The 22,450-nt window shown below is 41.1% G+C and overlaps 1 protein-coding gene across 1 annotated transcript in view; it reads left to right on the top strand.

The window, feature by feature from the left end:
• The first annotated feature begins 929 nt into the window (after nt 1-929).
• The window catches only part of LMNB1 (lamin B1), a 45,854-nt gene continuing 24,333 nt past the window's right edge, over nt 930-22,450 (top strand). Inside the window, exons 1-3 of the mRNA XM_081133165.1 lie at nt 930-1,708; nt 20,647-20,803; nt 21,363-21,488. Coding sequence (XP_080989291.1) covers nt 1,350-1,708; nt 20,647-20,803; nt 21,363-21,488 — 642 coding nt within the window. The 5' untranslated portion in view covers nt 930-1,349. The remainder of the gene's footprint in view (nt 1,709-20,646; nt 20,804-21,362; nt 21,489-22,450) is intronic.

The raw sequence follows: 22,450 nt of genomic DNA, 5'->3' as shown, positions 1-22,450 counted from the left end.
CGGGCTCCCAGCTTTTCCAAGGAATTCATGACCCTTCTATTCGAGCGAGTTGGCAATTACATTTCGGGGGACTCCCTCTCCCCCTTTTATTCCTTTTTTTCTTTAATATATATATATATTTCTTTTCTCTAGAGGATTCCCCTCTTAAAGCTAAGTCATTTCTACTTAAATTGTCACAGGTTGAGATTTGGATACATCGGCTTTTGGAGAAGCATGACAACAGCGTGTGCTGTTTCCTCAGCCCCACGCTAAGCCGCCGCTCGCGAGGCGGCCCTCATTTTATAAACCCCTGAACTGCTGAGGAATCAACGGCCGGGGCCGCCCCTCCGCGCGGCCGGCACGGGACTGAGCGTCCGGGCTCCCGGTTCCTGCGCGTCCGTCCGCTTCGGGGCTCGAGCGCGTCAGTTTGACAGGAAGGGGGCACTTTGATACACTGTTTCCCACCCGAGGGAAAGATAAAAGCTTCCACTCGGCACCGGCCCGCAGTGGGTTTGGCGTCTCAGACGCCAGCGCCCCCCACGCGGCCCCCCAGCCGCTGCCGAGCCCTCGCCGCCCTGGGCCGCCCGGGCCTCTCCCAGGTTCGCGAGTAGCCGTAAAGGACGTTTACATTTGAATTTCCCTGAACCGCCGGGCGTGGGCGGCGGCGCGGACCCGCCCCGGAAACCTCCGGGCGGCGCGCTCTTTCCCGCCACCCGCGGGCCGGCCCCTCCAGAGCGGGGCCCCGGGCGGCCGTCGGGCGGTCCCCGGCGCCACTCCCCGCCGCCACAGCCCTTCCTCCACCACGCCCAGCGCCGCGCGCCCAGCGAACGGCTGCCCCAGGCCCCGATTTTGAATTTACAGGCCCGGCCCCCGATCCGCAGGAGCGCCTCCGCCCGCGTCCCATTGGCCCGCGACGGTCACGTGGCGGCCCCGCGCGCGCCCGCCATGTTGGGGCTGCCGCGCTCCGGCCCGCGCCACCTCCGCCCCCAGCCGCTCGCCTGCTGCCCGCCCCTCCGCCCAGCCCGAGAGGAAACAAAGTGCTGCGGGCGGGAGACTCGGCGGCGGCGGCGGCGGCGCGCGGACCCTGCTCTGCCCTCCCGATCCCCCTCGCCCCGCAGCTTCCTTAGTGCGTGCGTGTGTTTGTGTGTGTGTGTGTGCGCGCGCGCCCGTGTTTTCTTACAAAGGGCATTTTACGACTGATTCGTAGTCCTCCCCCTTTGCCCTTTGTGCTGTAACCCCGCTCCCACGATCCCGGGTCGCGGGTTTGCGCCTTCGGTCCCGGCTTCGCTCTCTTCAGCCTGCTGCGTGTCCCCGTGCCGCCCGCGGCCTCCCCGCTCCGCTCGCCCCGCCGATCGCCCTCGCCGCCCGCCATGGCGACAGCGACCCCCGTGCCGCCGCGGACCGGCAGCCGCGCTGGCGGCCCCGCCACGCCGCTGAGCCCCACGCGGCTGTCGCGGCTGCAGGAGAAGGAGGAGCTGCGCGAGCTCAACGATCGGCTGGCGGTGTACATCGACAAGGTGCGCAGCCTGGAGACGGAGAACAGCGCGCTGCAGCTGCAGGTGACCGAGCGGGAGGAGGTGCGCGGCCGAGAGCTCACCGGCCTGAAGGCGCTCTACGAGACCGAGCTGGCGGATGCGCGCCGCGCGCTGGACGACACCGCCCGCGAGCGCGCCAAGCTGCAGATAGAGCTGGGCAAGTTCAAGGCCGAGCACGACCAGCTGCTCCTCAAGTGAGTGCTCACTTGGGCGCCGCGTTAGCGCGCGCCGGGGGCCGGGGGCGCAGCCCGCGGCGGCCTCGAGAACCCCGGAGGGGGAGAGCGAGGGCCAGCGCGCCCACGCCCTTCGTCTGGGGCAGGTCTCGGTCTCGGAAGGAGAGAGAATCTAGTGTTTCTTAGTGCGCGCGGGGGCTGCGGAGGGGGCTTGGTGGGACTGCATGTACATTTCCTGAGCCTGGATTCCCAGCGGGGCCGGGGGAGGTGCCCGCCCAGGGCTGCAGGAGCGCCGGGCTTCGGGCCCAGACCCTGGGAGAGAGAAAGGCTGTCCCACGGCGAGGCCCGGCGGGCCCCAGGTGCGGGGAGGTGGCGCGCGGGCGCGCGCTGGAATGCGCGCCCCGGGCTCCGGCCTGGCGCGAGACAAAGCGTCTGGTGGGTTCGCGGTGCGGAGATGGCCAGCCCGCGGGGACTTGCCGCCCGCTTCAAGAATGAATGAGTTTTGCGCCGGGCGGAGGAAGGAGGAAGGGGAGGGACCTGCCTTAAATGTCCCGGTCTCCCGGGGGTGGGTCCCGCCTTGGCGCGCTTAGTCTTGGCCCTGTGACATTTTGCGATCTTTCTGCGCCTGCCTTGAGCGAGGAGGGAGGGGCGGGGTCTGAACTGCGCGCGTCTGCCCGCCCAGGGCCAGTAGGGTTTTCGAGCTCCTTAGCTTTCACCGGGGAAAGATGCCCTTTCTGCGGAGACAAGCGGGGCCCTGGGGTGCTTCTTTGCACGGGACTCACAAGCTGGGTTTTTGCCTGTCGTGGCCACCGTTTTCTGATCCGTGAACCTCATACCGCCCCAGGTTGCAATCCCTTCCCCAGCTTTTGCACCCCCATAATAATGGTCGGTCTTTCTGGTAATGGAAAGAGACCATGCTCATTGCCCGCGTCTGTCATTGTGATGACAGGCCAGGGCAGGCGAAAGGATGTTGTGTAAATGTGGAGTGTTATGGCGAGGGGGAGGTAATTTTTCCTTCCAAGGGCCTGACTTTCGTTCCAGTGTTCAAGGGTAAACTTGCAAGCTTTTGCTGGTCCAACCTTGACTTTCTGATGAGCAAATGGCATAATTCTCATCATTAGGCAAGTTAGTGTTGATGTCAGTCTTTAGAGATTTGATAAATTGAATCCAGAATTCACGATCTCCATCCCCTGTTGCCAATTGAAATTTTGCCAAATGAAAATCGATTTTGACTTTGACTCTGCTCCTGGATGTCATTCTATCTGTATCCGTGTGAATGACCCTGTCTCAGTTTCTGATTTTGGATGTATGAGTCTGTACTTTCCCCTCTTATTAAGTACTCATAAAAACAGTTCATAAAAAAGGTATGCACACTTGGTAAAAATGAAATATATTTTAAAAATACAGACTGGTTTATAGTGAAAAACTAAAATAGTCTCCAGGAGACAATTACGTTTAGCCCTTTTTGTTTTTATTTAAGTATTTAGTTCCATAACTCAAAAAATAATCATAAGCTGCCCTGGCCTGTGTGGCTCAGTTGGTTGTACATCATTTCTGCACTGAAGGGTTGCCGGTTGGATTCCCGGGTCAGGGGAACATGCATGAGTTTCCAGGCTCCATCCCAGGTAGGGGGTGTGCAGGAGGCAGCCCATCAATGTTTTACTCTCACATCAATGTTTTTCTCTCTGTCTCTCTCTTCCTCTCTGTTTAAAAATCAATAAAATCTTTTAAAAAATCATGAGCTTGTATTTCTGTTTCTTGGATTTACAAACCTTTGGAGTCATGTTTTGAAATGAGTCCATGCATTCACACTACTGTTTCCATCTTCCTCCAAATTTTTTGTTACTGAATTTCTTCAAATCTTAGATGCCATTGTTTGTATGATTCACCACTGTTAAGTGTACTACTAAGAAGAAAACACACATCAGGGCCAATTATGTAGGAACTACCCTGTTGGACCCATCCTAGTTTCAGAGATGTTAAAATGTAGCACTGATTAAGTGTCAGTTACATGCCAGACACTGTTCTGTGTGTGGAGGATACAAAGATTACCAAAAAAAAAGTTACTACCCTTAAGTTTCTGAGAGTGCAGAGTGCAGTAGGGGAGATACCCAGCAAACAAATAAATGCTGTATTTCATTTAATCTGAGGCATTTTGATACTGGTGCTTTTTAAAAAATCTTTCCAGAGGGTATCCATTGAAGGTTTTTCACCCAGTGACAAGACTGCCACCTGACTGACTGTAGTAAAATGCTGTGTATGGATTGTGAGATGCATGCTGGTTTCAATGGGATTAAAGTGTGAAGAATGTGTGTATTAGAATAAATGAAATGTTGTGATTTAATGTTGGATATTAACAGATGCTAGGGGAATAAAAATAAAGCAGGGTAAAGCAAATGTGTGGTTAAGAAAGGTCTGAGGGGTTGACAACTGAAAATAATCTGAGATGCTGAGTAGTGTCCTGGGAGTATAGTTTTCTTAAATCTGTACATATATTCCTATTGTCAGGATTAGATGTAAAGTAGTCCACCCTTATAAGGTAGGGCTTACTGAAGTCTTCATATAGGCTCAGTTCATTCTTGTGCAACATGTTGCCATCAATCAGAAGGTTTTCTGTGTTCCACACATAAATTTTAATGGCTTTCCCATCTTAATTGATTACACACTATGTCTGCAACTTTTGCAGTTTGAGGTTAGGCATCAAAACTAGCACAGGTTTCTTTTTCCTTCACAATTTCACAGATGAAAGGTTTGTTCTTATTGTAGAGGTTAGCAACCTCAAAATAAGATTTTTTTTCTTTATTAAGTCAAGAACTTCCACCTTTTCACTTAAGGTAAGCACTTTACAGCTTCTCTTTGACATCTGAATTGCCAGCATCACTACTCTTGCATTTTGGGGCCATTAAGTATATAAGGGTTACATGAACACATGCACCGCGATACTTTGCAGTTGATCTGATAACTGAGAGGGCTAAGCTACTAACAGGTAGGTACTGTATATAGCGTGGAAACCCTGGACAAAGGGATGATTTATATCCCAGGTGCGGTGGAGCAGGAAGTGTGAGATTTCATCACATTTACTCAGAATGGCTTGCAATTTAAAACTTATTTCTGGCCCTGACCAGTGGCTCCATTGGTTGTCATCCTGTGCACCCTCTCCCTTCCTCTCTCTAAAAATCAATAAAAATATATTTAAAAACCCAAAATATTTATTTCTGGAATTTTCCATTTAATTTTTTTAGATTGTGGTTGACTGGGTAACTGAAACCTTAGAAAGTGAAGCTGTGGATAAGGTGGGCTACTGTATTTTTTTCTAACATGCCATCATTGCTTAAAACATGCCCCATTTTACTTTGTTTCATATTTCAACTCTTGATGTTCCTTGTATAATTTTGTCCCTAAATAGTCTTTTAGGGACAAAAGACTATTTTTTGTTGACTAAAGAAATACTTTCCTTCAGTATATCTTAAAAACCTCTAACGGTATGTAATCATAGTATCTGTTACGTAAGTCTACTTTCTTCCCAGGAACTCTGCTCTTAAGATGTGCAGCTGATATCCTCGGAATTCACTAGATTTAGATCCAGCTTCTTGGGTCACATATTTCCTTTTCTTGGTTTCTTCATTTTGTTGGAGAACATCCTTAAGTAATTTATTCAGAAAAGATGGCAGGAGGTAAACTATGTGACTCCTGTGTGTTTGAAAATAACTGTCGCATGCTTGGATGATAGTTAGGCTAGGTATAGAATTCTGGTTTAACACTTTTTCCTCAGAATTTGGAAATTATATTGTTCCATTTTTTAGCATCCAGTATTGTTACTGTTTGTCTAATGCCAGTCACAGTTATTTTCTTTTGGTAACTGGGTTTGTTTTTTGTCTCTGGAAGCTTTTGGAATTCTTTTATCTTGGTTTTCTGAAATTACATGGTGATAGCTCTAGATATGGCTATTTTGTCAATAATTCTAGCTGTTATAAGTGTGGGTCCTTTTAGTTTAAAGCAGGATGTTTATTTAGCTCTGGGAAACTTACTTTATTCCATACCTTTTCTTTGCTCCACTTTCTTTGTTCTCTCTATTTGGAATGTTGAGCTATTTGGTCTCTTGTTTTCTCTTTTTTTTTTTTTCATTCTGTGAAATTACCTTGACTATTTTCTCCATCACAATAGTGACATTTTAAAGGCATGAGTCATACTTTTAATTCTAAGAAATCTTTTTGTACAGATATTTTATTCAGTGTGTTTCTATTTTCAGGATGCATTATTTTCTTTACTCTGAGGATAATATTTAAGGTTTTCTTTTTAAATTTCTCTTCTGTAAATTGGATTATCTCTTTCCTCCCTGGTCACTTATTTTTGTTTGACATGTTTTTCTTCTTGCTACTGATTTTGATCCTTGGTTGTCTACATTTACAAATGAAGCACTAGGTAATGGTTGAGTATTACTGCTGTTATTGTTCAGGTAACTCCTCTGCTTTTTCTGAGTAGGAGAACAAATTAGGATCTCTCTATACGAATAGGATGTGCTGTTGGCCAGTTTGTTGGAGAGCCTGCAGTTAAGCTAAGGGGTGCTGAGCAGGGCCACGTGCAAAGCTGTTCTGTGAGTTAATCCCTCTATTTTAAATCTTCCTCACTATCTGTAGTTCCTAATTATCTACATTTTTTCTAGAAATTTGTTGAAATGTCAGCTAATGATTCCTTTCCTATTCACTTTGGTGCTGTGGATTTATTTTATGTCATATACTTTGCTGCTTTTTAATTAGGGTCTAGTGGGGAGGCTAATATCTGGGTAATAGTAAGCCATCATCTTGGAAATCAGTTAATTTTGAGCAATAATTGAAGTATAATTTGTATGATGAAAAGAAAGAAATGTATTATTTCTGTTTGGGTCCATTTAAGTCTTTTATTTGCTTAAAAGTAATTTCCTGTACTTAATTTTTTATTTGGAGCCAGAGTTTTTGTAATTAGTCTATCATTAAACAGTCTTGAGAATTGTAGATTACAAAATTACTTACTTCTTTTTTGGTTGCTCAGTACACAACATATCTCAAAGACAGAAGAATTCATAGAGACACTTGGTCTTGCTTGAGAGAATTTGACAACAGTCTCCACTGAAAGTGGTCTTTAGATCCATATGAAAACAGATCTCTGATCTAAGATACAGCTGCTCCAATTCAGTCCAAGTATAATTATATTTCATTGGAAGCTTTTTGGGTGAATAATTTCCAAGAATGCTGATAAATGCTATCAGTCAACACTTTAAACAAAAAGTGTTTCAGAATTTCAGTGTTAACTAAATATGCAGGAAACGTAAATACAAGAAAATTGTGACAGTCTTTGAGAAACTAATTTTGTGGATGCATACATTTCTTTTTCCTTCAGTGATAAGGGTCCGTAATCTTTTATGTAAAACCCTTGCCGCTAGATGTGTTTTGGAAGTCAAAGCAATTCCAGTTTTAATAAGGTCATATGATGCACACACTGTAGATGACACCCCCAGTGAGGTCTAGGGTAGCACATCATCATGAAACAGATATTTCTGTTGGGCAAGATATTAATAGTCACAGCAAGTGGAGAAAGACCTCTAAAAATAGACTCCCATCCATTCAGGTCTGGTTTTGTCACCAAATGAATGAATGAAAAATTTAAGTTTTAGAACTCTAAAAGTTCATGTAAGAGATTGTCAATTTGTTTTATTATTTTTCCTTTTTTTTTTTTATCTTGTGGCGTGTTTTTTTTTTCTTTCATTTTGTGTCTTAGATTGACTGCTTCCTGTTAAGTTCACTTGACTCATCAGATTCCAGAAGTTTTCTTTTATTCCTCCTTTGGTGTATGGTAGACATGAAAGCTTGAAAAGCTGCAGAGTTAACTAAGTTTCTCTTTTTGAAAGTTAAGAATGAATGAGGAAGGTGGTGATGGGGCCTCTCTGGTGTGTATCTAACGTGATGACTGCCCTAGGACCCTTTGGGGTGCTGAGCCACTCTCAGTTCCCTCATTAAGAAACATTTAAAAAGGCTTGGTCGGCGTGGCTCAGCGGTGGAGGTTGGCCCATGAACCAGGAGGTCATGGTTTGATTTCTGGGGGGGGTGGGGGTGGGGTGGGGGCGCTGGCTGTCCCGCTTTCTGGCTCGATCCCCAGTAGGGGGCGTGCAGGAGGCAGCCATCAATGATTCTCTCATATCATTCATGTTTCTGCCTCTTTCCCTCCCTCTCTGAAATCAATAAAGACATATATTTTAAAAAAAAGTTAAAAAAGGATGTCCCAAGAAACACAGTTTAATGCCTTATAGATGTTAGGCTTTAAAGCCAATGTTTTCAAAATAATCTGAGATATTGTACACAAACTTTGTTAATAAAACATAACTTCATACCTTTTAAAAAAACAATTGATGCTGTTTTAAATATAATTTATCTTATGAAAATAAAAGGTTTTCTCTCTCCAGACTGAATAAAGTATAATGTTGATTGTGTTTTTTCATGGTACCTGTGGGCCTGAAGATTTATAGACTTCCTACCTCCATCCACAAACATCACTGATTTGAGCAGGATGGGTTTGAGGTTGAAGGGTTAAGCATACATAGTGTATTTTTTTGGGGGGGGGACAGCATTTCTTTGATTTTACTTTGTTAATTAGTAAGGAAACTGATATGGAAACTAATGGGAAATTTGGATTTGTGTGTTTTCATTAAAAAAATGCATACAGATGCTCACTTGCTACTAGCAAGTATGACTGGGACAGTGCCCATCACGATAGCCTGGCACAGGGTAGTTTCAAGCAAGAGCACTGCCTGAAGTTGTGGCTTCCTGTTTTTGGTGACTTGGGATGGGTGCTGAACTCCGAGCCTTCATTTCTTCAGCTGCATAATTGGGGTAGGAGTAAGCAATAGTTTCCTGAATCTTAGGAAGAATGAAAAACTTAGACCTTTTTCTAGCCAGTCATTTATTTGTCCCATAATAATGAATAAATTTTCTCCAAATTAGCAACTTGAACAAATTAGGAAGCATACTGAAATATTGTTACGATAAACTAATTTTCTTTTTTATTTCTCAGTGGAGAGTGGGGTGGGGATTTACTATACATTGGGACTTGATATATATTTATTCTGTTGGCTTTCTATGTATTTTGGTCATTGATAGAACGAAATTTAGGAAGAGCATATAGGATAAACAATACCTGCAGGATTTTTAGAAATTGATTTTATAGAGAGGAAAGGAGAGAGAGAAGCATCTATGTGAGAATAGGACATCAACTGACTGCCTTCTGCACCCCCCCCCCCCCCCGGGGACTGAGCCCGAAACAGGGGCATGTGCCCTGACTGGGAATTGAACCAGCAACCTTTCAGTGCACAGGACAACGTCCAACCAACTGAGCCACACTGGCCAGGGCTGCAGGGTTATTTTAACATTCATGTGTTTTAATTTTCAAACCTAAAATAGTAAATGCTAATCTGCTGTAGGGAGCTTTCCTTGTATGTAAGATGATTAATTGAAAAACACACACCTTTATCCCCTGTATTGCTTGGTCTTTCATTTTTATGTCCTGAATTTTGCCCTGGTAGAAGCAAGTTGACAGTGACACCCTGGCCTTTATATAAGAGGTATAAAGCTTCATGTTAAATATACTTTAATTTTCCAGGAAAGAACATGAAGGATGAAACACCTAGAACTGGTGCTAAAGCCTAGGAAGCAGGTCCTAAGTACTTAAACTGTCGTGACACTTCCCATGCTTTCAAAGGATGCTTGCTAGAGCAGGGTATCTTTTGGAGTTGTTTATTTAACCTAGGGCAGCCATTTCAGCCTTTCTCATCTTGGCACATAAACTGATTACTAAGATTCTATGGGACACCAAGAATATATTTTTTGCCAATCTGACAAAAAAAAAAGTGTAATTTTGATTCACTCACACCGATGGCTGTTGTCATTTTTATTATTTGACAGTCTAAGGGAAAAGAGGTCAGTGTCCCTGACTGAATAGTCAGGTACTGCATGTTTTAAAAATTCTTGCAGCATACTGGTTGAAAATCACTGACTCAGGGGGTTAGACTAGGTAGGTAATCCTTTGGTGTACCCAGATTCAAGGAAGTAAAAATGCAAAGTGAAAAAAAGCACTATAAAAATATACTGCTGAGTCGCAGTCTGTCATGTTTGTTCTTTCATTTGTCCAGATGACGTCACCTCTGGCATGTCCCAGAGATCTTTAGACTTTGATATCATCAGTGTAGGTCTATTTCATGCACAAATAGTGAGAATGAGCATTAGGTACTGATTGGGTGATGGGACCCAGTCTAAACTGGGAGTTCCCAGTCCAGAGTTCTGAGGAAGTTTGCTCATCAGCTTTAACAGCCCCCCACCCCCACCCCCTGCCCTGCAGTATAACTGTGATAAGGGGATTGGTTTTGGGCTGTTATATTTGGGGAATTTTTGAAAATTAACTTCTTTTATTATATAAAAATTTTATGTTCTTTATGAAAAACTGGAAAACACAGATAAACACCAAGAAAATAAAAATCTCCCTTAGTTCTACCTTCCCAAAATGTAAGCTCTGAAGTTTTTCTCTTCATATCCACATTAAAAAATGGGTTGGTGATAAGTATTGATATGTAACCTGCACTCATGCATCACTGTTTTATGAACATTTTGCATGTCAGTAAATGTGCTATACCATTATTGAACACATTTTGAAGATTTCCTCGATAACCTTTATTGGCCACTGAAGTTTGCTGTGACCAAGGCTTGGCAGTAACTATCTACCCGATTTCTCAGAGGCCGTAGAGGGCTGTGAACATCTTCTCTCGCTGACAATATTAGAGTCTTTCTTCTGGTTAACTTAATGGTTAAATGTTAACTAATTTACTGGTTAAATGTTAACCACTGGATAAAGTAATTACAATTTTGCCAATTTTTGGTGCCACTAGTTGCAGATGAGTGTCCATTTCCTATTTGGAGGAATTTAATTTTAATTTCTGAAGGGTTTTTTTGGTTATTGATCATTTTTATTATTCTCATGTTGCTAGCTAGCATAAAGGAGTAAAAAGATCAACGTTCGGATTATAATCTTAGATTTCTGCCAATATTTTTGGTGTAGGCCTTCATGACAACTGAGGTTTTCCTTAGCTAATATATTTACTTGGGCCTTTTTAAATTTAATTTTTGGCCTTCACTGCATTTGGATTTAGTGACCATAAATAGAATTACAGCATTTTTACTGCTAGAGGGGTCTTGTATCATGTGATCTAACCAATTCATTTTGTAAATACAGGAATTGAAACCTAGAGAGGTTGAAATACTTGTGTAAGATGCAGGACAAGAAGTCAACATTTATTTTGTGCTTAATTGTGCTTGCCAGGCACAATGCTAGATGCTTTACAGACATTCTTTTAAGCCTTATGATGAACCTGTTGATGAGTGAGGAAACTTGAGGCTTAAGGTAGTTAAGTCTTTTGCATAGGATTAGCAGATAGATAAATGGTGAAGTTAGAATAGATTCTAGCTCTGTCTTTTGGCATTGTGGTAAGGCTTTTATATATATTGCCTCTTTTAATCCTTACATCGGCGCTGGTTTGCAGGCATTATTTCTATTACCAACCCTCATGAAGCAGGCCCATGGAGTACTGTCATCTGTTCTTGGGACTTGAAGTCTTACATAGGACAGTTAATTTTCAAGTCTGTTTGGGTGCAACTTTTGGAAATGGTACTAGATACGTATTTTTAAAATTTGATAGTTCATAGCTCCTAGGGTTGTAATTTTGGGTGTCAGGACAGTGTAGTAATTGAAACCACCGTTTGAAATACTGAGTGCTTCATTTGCTAATTAGGAAAGGGTGAAGATGAATTACTGAAAGAGACCTCTTTTTTCCTTCTTTCTTAAAAAGCTACTTTCCTGCTTTATGCTTTACCAATAATTTTAAAAGAAATTAAAATATCTAAGTAAATCTTTAGTAGTCATGACAGAATATTCTTTTCATTTTTATTAAGCACACATTTGTGGAACAGGTACTATGTGCCAGGCCTTGAATCAGATGCTGGAAATAGAGAGAGGGGATGCTCAGTCCCTGTTATCAAGTTGCTTACAGTCTAGTGTAGAAGATAGAAAGCAAGTGCTACAGTATACTTTAAATGTGATACACTAACACAATGTAATAAGTGCTATGGTAGCAGTAACCACAGAGCGCTATGGAGAGACAGAGAGACTACCACCTAAGGCAGACTAGGAGGCTTGCAAAGGTTTCAAAGACATCCCAGGGGAGTTGAAGAGGTAGTGATACCTGAGCTGAGTGCTGGGAGGTAAGTAGGAGTTGACATCTAAAGGAAAATATTAGGAGAGGGTGTTGTCCAGAATGGCAAATAGGTCACGGAACTAGAGCCATAGATGTTGATATAAATAAATAATATATAGTGGGGTAGGGTTGGCTTTTATGTAATGAAGAGCCTCAATAATTTTAGGCATAAGAGTGACATCAGTCTGGCTATTCTGTAGGGGGAAATAAGAATGGAGGTAAAAACACTAGTAAGGGCACTCGGGTAGCGGAAAGGAAAACCATATGGGATGTAGGTGCTTAGAGAAAAATAGGAGAAGAGCTGGAAGAGCAGGAGCAATGCCTAGAATACTAGAATTGACCTTCTTTTGGAGTTTTGACGTCTGGGGCCATGACTGGAACTATAGAAACAGTGCATAGCTGCAGTTCAGGACCAGGAAACTGTCATGGCTGCTGTATGAACAACTGCCTCACGTCACCCAGCAAACTGGAGAATGGACAGGTTCAGAAAAACCGCACAGACACATATCCTGTATGATAGAGGTTCAGAAAATTCCCAGTAAAATGCTAGCAAACCAAACCCACCAATATGTAAAGGTATTATGTGCCATTACCAAGTGGGATTTGTCCTGGGAATGCAAGATTGGTTTAGTCTGGGAAAGTCAACAATGTAATTCACCATATTAATAGAATGAAGTGCAAAAATCCTATAATCATCTCAATAGATGCAGAAAAAGCATTTGACAAAGTGCACCACTTTTTCATAATAATAATCAATAAAAGGGAACTTTTAAAATGTATTATGTTTTAATACTTGTCTTTATTGTTGAAAGTATTACAGACGTTCCCTCTCCCCCGCTGATCCCCTCCACCCTGCATCTGCCCCGCCCCGGGCCTTTCCCGTAGTACTGTCTGTGTCCCTGGGCTGTGCATTAAAAGGGAGCTTCTCAACCTGATGAAGGGTTATCTATGGAAAACCTGTAGCTAACGTCATACTTAATGGTAAAGACTATTTTCTCCCTAAGATCAGGAATGAGACAAGAATGCTCACCACTTGTATTCAACATTGTACTGGAGGTTTGACCCACAGCACTTAAGCAAGAAAAAGAAATAAAAGGCATTTAGATTGGAAAGGGAGAAGTAAAACTATGCCTATTTGCAGATGACAATCTCATGAATAGGAAATCCTTTAAAAAAAAAATCTGCAGAGCTAATAAACAAGTTCAGCAAGGTTACAGGATACAAGAGCAATGTACAAAACTCAATTGTATTTCTGTACACTAGCAATGAACAGTCCAAAAATGAAATTAAGAAAACATGTTAAATAGACTCAAAGAGAATGAAATGCTTAAGAATAAATTCAACAGAGGAAGTGCAAGACTTGTACACTAAAAACTACAAAACATTGTTGGAAGAAATGAAAGAAACTCTATATAAGTGGAAAGACATTCCATATTTATGGATTGAAAGACTTAATATTAAGACGGTAATTCTCCCTCAGTTGACCTACAGATTGAATGCAATCTCTATTAACATCACAGCTACTTTTTTTTTGCACAAATTGACAGGCTGACTTTAAAGTACACATGGACTTTACATGCTTGATACTCGGAATAGCCAAAACAATCTTTTTCTTTTTTTAAATATATCTTTATTGATTTCATAGAGAGGAAAGGAGAGGGAGAGAGAGAGATAGAAACATCAATGATGAGAGAGTCATTGATCGGCTGCCTCCTGCATGCCTCCCACTGGGGATTGAGCCTGCAACCTGGGTATGTGCCCTGACCGGGAATCGAACCCCAATTGCCTGGATCCTAGGTCAACGCTCAACCACTGAGCCACACCCGACTGGGCCCAAAACAATCTTGACAAAGAACAAGATTGGAGGGAGGGCTCAATTCCTGATTTTAAAACTTACTGCAAAGTTACTGTAATGTGTGGTATAGACATAAGACAGGTTTTAAGGACCTTGCTTGTTAGTAGAAAAATTGTGCAAGGACAAAGAAGGTGGCCCCAAGACACTCTCTTTTATATACTTATAGATGCATTAATTAGAAGACCTAATTTGCATCCATATTTGTGTGGATTATTTCTGGGCTCTCAATTCTGTTTAATTGGTCTGTGTATTTTTTTGGTTCCAATACCATACTGTTTTGATTACTACAGCTTTGCAGTATAGTTTGAAATCAGAGCCTGATACCTCCAGCTTTGTTCTTTCTCAAGATTGCTTTGGCTATTTGGGACTTTTTTGTAGTATTATATAAATTTCAGGATTATTTGTTCTAGGTCTGTGAAATACACCATTGGAATTTTGATAAGCATTTCACTGAATCTGTAGATTGCTTTGGGTAGTATGAACATTTTAATAATATTCTTTCAACCCATGAGCATGGAATATCTTTTCATTTATTTGTGTCTTCAGTTTTTTTATCAGTGTCTTACAGTTTTCAGTGCACAGGTCTTTCACCTCCTTGGTTATTCAGAGGTGTTTTATTCTTTGATACAATTGTAAATAGGATTTTTGTCTTAATTTATTTTTGATAGTTCATTATTAGTGTATAGAAATGCCACAGATTTTTGTGTATTGATTTTTGTGTCCTGTGACTTTACCAAATTCATCTTTTCTAACAGTTTTTTTGGTGGAGAATAAGTCATTTTTATTAGGACTTAAGCTGTAAGTGTGCCTGTTTAGATAATTCAATCTTTTTGTTCAAAGAAATGGTTCTGTGGTCCAGTTTCAGTCTTCTTTTTTTAATCCTCACTGGAGGATATTCTTTCATTGATTAGAGAGAGAGAGAAAGAGAGAGAAACAAACATCAATGTGAGAGAGAAACATTGATCTGTTGCCTCCCATATGTGCCCAGTCCAGGGAAAGAACCCGCAACCCAGGTATGTGCCCTGACCAGGAATGGAACTCGCGACCCTTCACTGCACAGGATGATGCTCCAACCAACGAGCCACACTGGCCAGCACCAGTTTCAGCCTTATTTAGTATTTTTCCTAATATTAATGGTTTCAATTGGGGTTTGTTAATTTCTAATTGGGTTGTTGCTAATTTGTTGATGGCTCAGTTTATTGAATGTGCAGCAGAATTTCATTGCCACCAGAAAGTATACATTGCAGATTTTGAATTTGCAAAATATCATAGTCTTTTTGCTTATGACAGGAGACACTTTTAAAAATAATTTTTTAATTTTTTTAAGACATATATTTTTATTGTTGACATTATTATAGCTATCCCACATTTCCTCCCCCTTGCCTCCTCTACCCAGCCCCTACCTGACCGAGGCCTTCACCACACTATTGTCTGTGTCCATGGGCTATGCATATGTGAATGTAAGTTCTTTGGTTAATCTCTTTTTGTGTCATCCCTCTTGTATCTGTCAGTCTGTTCCATGTTTCCATGCCTCTGGACCTATTTTGTTGGTCAGTTTATTTTGTTCATTAGATTCCACAAATAAGTGAGATCGTGTGATATTTATCTTTCTCTGACTGGCTTATTTCACTTAGCATAATAATCTCCAGAGACACTGTTTTTCTTCTTCTTCTTTTTTTTTTAAGAATTGTGGTCTAATGACTTTCTGGAGATTTTTGGGTATTAAATTATATCATTTTAATTGCAGAGAAGTTCATTTTCCTCAGTAAAAATATGCAAGGATCACATCCCTTCTCCCTTTGGAAGGGAAAATAATTTGAAGACAGTAGTAAAGTTGATGAATGAATCTTAAGAGTGAGCACATTTAATATGCAGTTTGAGTCTATTACTATGGAATAATAGATTATTTTAGGACAGGAAGTTTTTCTGTGGGCATATCAATAACCTTTATCTCAATAAAGTTTCAAAATAAAGTTCCAGATAAAGCTTATTTTTCCCCTGAAAGTCTGGACCATGGCTAGATAAAGAGCATGCTGATTCTGAACTCAGAGTATGAAGACAGCCTCGGAAGCTGGGTGATCTGATAGTCACTGGAATAACTGCACTAGTGTTGAGTTGTCAGCTGCCATCAGACAGCTGTTCAGAAGAACCTTAAGGTAAATTAAAACAGAGCTCAAACAGCTGGACCTAATTGGCCTGGCTCTCCATGTAGAGTGGGTCTGTTTTGAGGGACTTAAAAATCCTTGTTTGCACTCTGGCTGTTGTGGCTCAGTCAGTTGGAGTGCCGCCCTGTTCACAGAAAGGTGGCAGGTTCCATTCCCCTTCAGGGCACATACCCAGATAGCACACGTATCTCCAACAGATTTTATTCATTGAACAAGCACTTATTGAACACAAATTCTTGCCCTTGTCCACTTTTTTATATATGCAGTATCATAATCTTTGGCAAATTTTATGGAAATGACCTTTAATAGCCAGAAACTAACTTTATATAGCTTTTTCTAGGTATGTAATTATTTCATCAACTAAGAGGTCATCTATAATGTAGGTCTCCTAGATCGAATTGCCTAATGTAACTCTGTGTACCTATATTTCTGTATATGAAAATCAAAGAACAAGGACAGAAGCATTTGAGAAAATAGTGAAAATTATAGCACTTGTATGTAAAAGAGGGAAACCAAACCCAAGCATATAGATCCTGTCCTGAAAAGAATACACATTCTTTGCTCACAGGTGCGCTGTGGATGTTTTAGATCGAACTCAGGGATCTCAGGGATTTCTCTTGTGACTGTGCTACTGGCATTTCATTCAGCTGAGCATTTGTGATATAAACTGATGAAGGAAATGTTATCAGCAGGGTGTTAGTTGCTTGTTATGACTGGTAAAATTCAAACTTACTTGAAATGAAAGCTAATTTTGTTTATTAAGGGAGGAAATTCTTAATTAGGATAGAATATCAACCACATTTTATAAAACTCCCTGGCTGCAGTTGGAGTTTTGGTTCTTCTGTAAACATCTACAGTAAATGGGTAAGTTTTTTGACTTATATTCAGTGTGCATATTTTTAGATTGGCATGGTAAATTTAAATGAAAACACAGGAAGGTCTCCTAGATCTGAAAGTAGGAATACTTTAGGCAGGTCAGTCACACTGAACAAATCCAGTTATGAGACACAGTCAAAGAGAAGTGCCCAGCAACCCCCGGATTCCTAAGTTGCTCTTTGTTCCCGGGCGTTGTCACATGTTACTCTTCTTAGGTGAGAGCTGCATCTGATTCCTGTGTGTGGTTTAGGATGTCAGTTCTGCAGGTTTCTGCACTTTGACCACGTGCTGATAATTAGCTCAGGACTTCCTGCAGCACATTTGATGAATGAAAAATAGTAATATGGTTAGAAAACTATGACAAGATCACGTTCAAGATGTTAACTTGCTACACGGTCTTGGTATTGGCAGCTTATATGGCACATAAAACTTACTGTTGCATGGCTTCTGACCCGATGAAGACTTGAGTGTAATCTTAAGAATTTTTTTCATTATCCAACTAGCCTAGGAAATTGGTAGACGATTGGGAGGACATTTAGGAAAGCAACTTTTTGAGATTATAAAAGTGTCACAGTTATTTATTTTTAGGAAAAGACATGATATTTTACATCGCAGAGAAAAGCAGAGCCCTGGCTGGCGTGGTTCAGTGGTTAGAGTGTCGCCTGCACACCAAAGGGTCACTGGTTCTATTCCCAGTCAAGGGCATGTACCTGGGTTGCCAGCTTGCTCCCTGCCCCAGCTGGAGCTCGTGGGGGAGGGAACTGGTTGATGTGTCCCTCTCACATTGATGTTTCTCTCCCCCTCACTTCTACTCTCTCTGAAAAAGCAATGGAAAAAATATCCTCAGGTGACGATTAATAACAACAAAAAGGCAGAATGGGGTTTTGGGGAGTCTGTCTGGAAAGTTTCTTTAACAGTGACGAAAACAGTCATTATTTACACATGGTCTATGTAGAAAGTAAAGGATTAAGTCATGGCTCTTGCGCTCAAAGAGTTCTCAGTCTCCTGAGGTAGCTAAGTACATGCACAAGTACGGATTTGTGTAAGTGTAACATAAGCATGTGCAAGATGCAGCCATAGTACCCAGCTCTCCTCCCCTTCCACCTTGAGCCAGGACATATAAGGTTAGCTTTCATTTGCAATTATAAGCACATCTCCAATTCTGATTTGTATCTTCATAGTTTGTTCAGTAATGACAAAGTTACAGCTTTAAGAAAGAATCTGTAATAGAGCAATGTATATTTTTTACAAAATAACAGTGATGTAAGTAACTAAGAACTTGACATCAAATTTCAACTGGTAGCATTGGGTGGCTCAGGGTATCACACATTAATAGCTTATCCTACTTGTCCCTTTTAGTTCACCAGTCCTTGTCTTACCTGGTCATGATTTTCGTTGAAGAAACTGCCATATTCTAGTCATTTAGGTGCACTGTCTTAATTTTTGGCTTCTCCTATTTCCTATACTCCACAAGATGTTGCATGGTATCTTTCACTTGTGGTTTACATTCTGAATTTGTAAACATGTACATGTATTATATCCATTAAATCAGTGAAGTCAAACACACAGTACAGTAGCCTGTGAAGTTGGTGTGATTTTGTGTGTGTATGTATGTGTGTGTGTTATTCAGTATCCTTGGTGGGCCGTTTGGTTTCTGTGAAGCGCAGGTTCACTCCCCTGCCACGAGACATTAAATTGAAAAGCACCACATTATGATCTGAGATCTAAATATTAGACAGTGGTGCAGTAGAATTTTTGGTAATTGTAAGTCATTTTGAGTCTAGCTTTTGTAAATATTGTGTAATATATAAAAATTTAAAAGAATCATATGTATTATAATATGTATCTCTACCTGGCTCTGGTCATTTATATAGTGGGAAAAAATAATAGCGCCTCCACAAGCATTGATTCTGTTCTGCAGAGTCCCCAGCCTTATAACCCAGCACTTGTCAGAAATAGGCATTTTTTTTTTTTTTGGTTATAAGTTAATTACCGTATGGGATTTTTTTTTAAAACAGCCCCTTAAACAAGTTTTCAGTGAAAGGCTGCCATCTCGTGGTTGTTAAAAATACATGATTTAAGAAAAATGTGATATGAATGCTGCATATTTATGCATAGTTGTTTTATGCTACCCAAATGAGTAAGATGAATACTATTAAATCTTCTCTTTAACTTATATTTGCTTATCCTTTGGATAGATTTATTCATTTTATTTTAATGTTAGAATTTTTAAATTTCTATTAATTAAAAATTTTTCATTTAGCCCATTCTCAAACATCAGTAGAAATACTCCTCTACAATTGCAGTTTTAATTAAGAACAGATATTGAGAATTTTTATATTAAGGCTTTTCCGGTGTCACTAATTAATAATAGAATTATTTGGATTAAAAAAGAATACTGTTGCCCAGCCAGGCATGGATCAGCGGTTGAGCATCGACCTAGGATCCAGGAGATTGTGGTGCGATTCCCAGCCAGGGCACATGCCCAGGTTGTGGGCTTTTTCCCCATTTGGGAGTGTGCAGGAGGCAGTTGATCAATGATGACTCTCTCATCATTGATGCTTCTATCTGTTTCTCTCCCTCTCCCTTCCTCTCTGTGAAATCAATAAAGATATATTTAAAAAAAAATACTGTTCTTTAAGATGTAATTATTTGACAAAATACATTCAAAAGAACCTTAATTTTATAATATAGCACTCCAATTAGTAAAAAGTGATATTTAAGAAAAAAACACACACCTGAATTTGGACCTCATTTTTGGGTAGTTAATAATATAAATGGAAATAATTAATTTTTCTTCAGAATATCAGAGAGGCCCTAATTTACAGTTAGGGAAGTCTTAAAAATCACCTCTTATGTAAGGAATGGGAAGTGCTTGCAAGCTTGGGGACAGTTCTTTATCAAAGGAGTTTCTATATGATGTTACAAAATTGCTTTTTAAAATAACTATTTTTACTTGTTTAATCTCATTTTATATCTTGACTTATGCCTCCTGTTCATCTTGATTTATAATATTCATTGTATTTAAAAGTAATAGTCATTTTTAAAAAAAAATGTGAGACTATTGTAATAAACTTACATGCCTGCATCTGTGTCTCATACATGCCGACATTTTTTCCCCCAAGGGTTGATTATTAAACATTTACTAGCATATCATTGGGTAGAATCCACACAATATTGTAACAATGAAAAACCGATAAGGTATAGTTGGGGAACTCAGTGGTGAGACTGTAGGGATAGAACCCAAAACCATGACTGACTTTGCCTCCATACTGGGCGGCAAGCTGTCTCCTCAATAAGCCCAATGCGGCCCCCTCTGTGTGTTTGACGGCAATAGTGTGTTAACACAGGCAGGCGCTATAGCCAATGAGAAGTTAGAAGAAATGCTCGTTTGTTTTGATTTTTTTCCCCTTACTGCATCTTTATACAAGAAGAACTGAACTGTGATTTGACTAATAGATTTAAGGTATGTTAAAAAAAATTCTTCGTACTGAAACGTGTAGTTCCTCTCTGTAGTACATGTGTTCTCTCAGAGACAAGCAGGAGTCTGGTACATTAGTCCCATGGACTTCATGGCCTGGACCCATTAGTAATCCTGGAAGGGAATCACTGAAAGAGAAAGCTGTTACCCGCCCAGAACTCTAGATGTAATGCTCCAGAATTGCTTCTCTGATTTTAGTGGGTTACGGCAGCTTTTAGATAAACTGCCTCCTGTTTCCCCCTAAGCAGGGAGGGAGAAGGCCTCCAGTCAGGGGTAGAATTGACGTCTTGCGCTTTTTCAAATGTCTTGCAGTTATGCTAAGAAAGAATCTGACCTTAATGGAGCCCAGATGAAGCTTCGAGAATATGAAGCAGCCCTGAATTCTAAAGATGCGGCTCTGGCCACTGCACTTGGTGACAAGAAAAGTTTAGAGGGAGAACTGGAGGATCTGAAGGATCAGATTGCCCAGGTAAGGTTAGCTCTGCTCTTGACCTGTATTTGGCAGGGTAATCGCCCCATCTGTAAGTTTGTTTCATTGTTTTTTTTATTTTAAAAAGGTATTACTTTATTTTATGGCTTATCTGATAGTGTCGTGGTAGGTAACACGAGAGCACCTTCACTCTTCAGCCGCTGTGTCTGGATCACGCTCATCTCCCTGTGCCGTGCTTATGCTCCTCTGTCTCTTGCTTTCAAAGCCCGTTTCGTTATTGTAACAGAATGTGAGGTAGGAAAGGAGAAGCTGCCCCAGGAAAACATGAAAGTGGGGCTCACGTCTTTCGCTTGAGTTTTGAAATATTTATTCCCCGTTGCTAGTTGCCAAATCTGAGAGTGTTTTGGTGTGGCACTCTGTGGGTGGGGCCAGCAGTTGAACACACAGTTAAGGGTGAAGGTTACAATGAGGGGCTCTCATATGTTTGTAAATATAGAGAAGGTGCAATACTTGATTGGATTCAATCCATAGGTATCAATTAAATTCATTACTGAATGATTGCTGTATAATTTTCATCAATTCTTTTTCCTTATATTAGTTGGAAGCCTCCTTGACTGCTGCCAAAAAACAGTTAGCTGATGAAACTTTACTTAAAGTGGATTTGGAGAATCGCTGTCAGAGCCTTACTGAGGATTTGGAGTTTCGTAAAAGCATGTATGAGGAGGTAACTATGTATAATTTTACTTTTTCAAGGAATGTAGGGATCCCAAAAGGCTTTGTTATAACTGTATATATAAAAAATGGGAGAAATTTTGTAGGTAAACTTTTCAAGGTACTGATGCTAAAAGGCTGCACATAAGAATTCCAGCTGTTATAGTAAACAGGTATTATTATGTCATGCAATTTATAAAGGCTTAGTCACAGCGGTTAATTCCTGTCAACCTGTTTCAGCATTTGTATTAGTTATGTACTGCTGCCTAACAAATTACTCCAAAACTTAGCATCTTAAAACCACAGACCTTCATTATCTCACAGTTTCTGAAGGTCAGGATTCTGAGAGCTGTTATGTTTCAGGGTCTCTCATGAGGTTACAGTCAGGCTTCAACCTTGGCTGGAGGAACTGCTTCCGAGCTCATTCACAGGCTGTTGGTAGGAGCTGTTAGTTCACCAAGGGCTTCCCCAGAGCGCTGCTCACGGTATGGCTTCTACCAAGAGGGGTGATGAAGGAGAGAGGGAGAGCAAGACGGAGGACTCATAATCTTCTGTGAGCTAATCCCAGAAGTGATACACCTTCCCTCTCCTTCACACACGCCAACTATCACACACAGTGTGACTACCAGGAGGCACAGCCATTGGGAGCCTTTTGAAGGCTGGCTACCCATAGCATTTATAGTTATATGTGTATCTTTTAAAGTATCATTTACAAGCCTTAACTTCTGTGGTCAAGCCTTGGAGGTTGAAGGCCGCAAGTGCTGCCAAAAAAGAAGTAATAAAATTGGAGAAAGGGGAATGTATATTTCCTCCAAATTGTAGAGAGTTGGAATTAACCCCAGAGTGAACATGCAGTTACTTAAATGTTTTTAGAAGTAATATAATTTTGAAAACAGTGACTATCAGTGATTTGAAAATAGGAATGCATTGTATACGTTAAATGTTTTTTAAGTGGAAAAAAATATTAGCAATCTG

This window comes from Miniopterus schreibersii (genome assembly GCF_964146895.1).
Source record: "Miniopterus schreibersii genome assembly, chromosome: 3".
NCBI lineage: Eukaryota > Metazoa > Chordata > Mammalia > Chiroptera > Miniopteridae > Miniopterus > Miniopterus schreibersii.
Note: the sequence above shows the minus strand (reverse complement) of the source record. Positions and strands in the feature narration are given on the sequence as shown.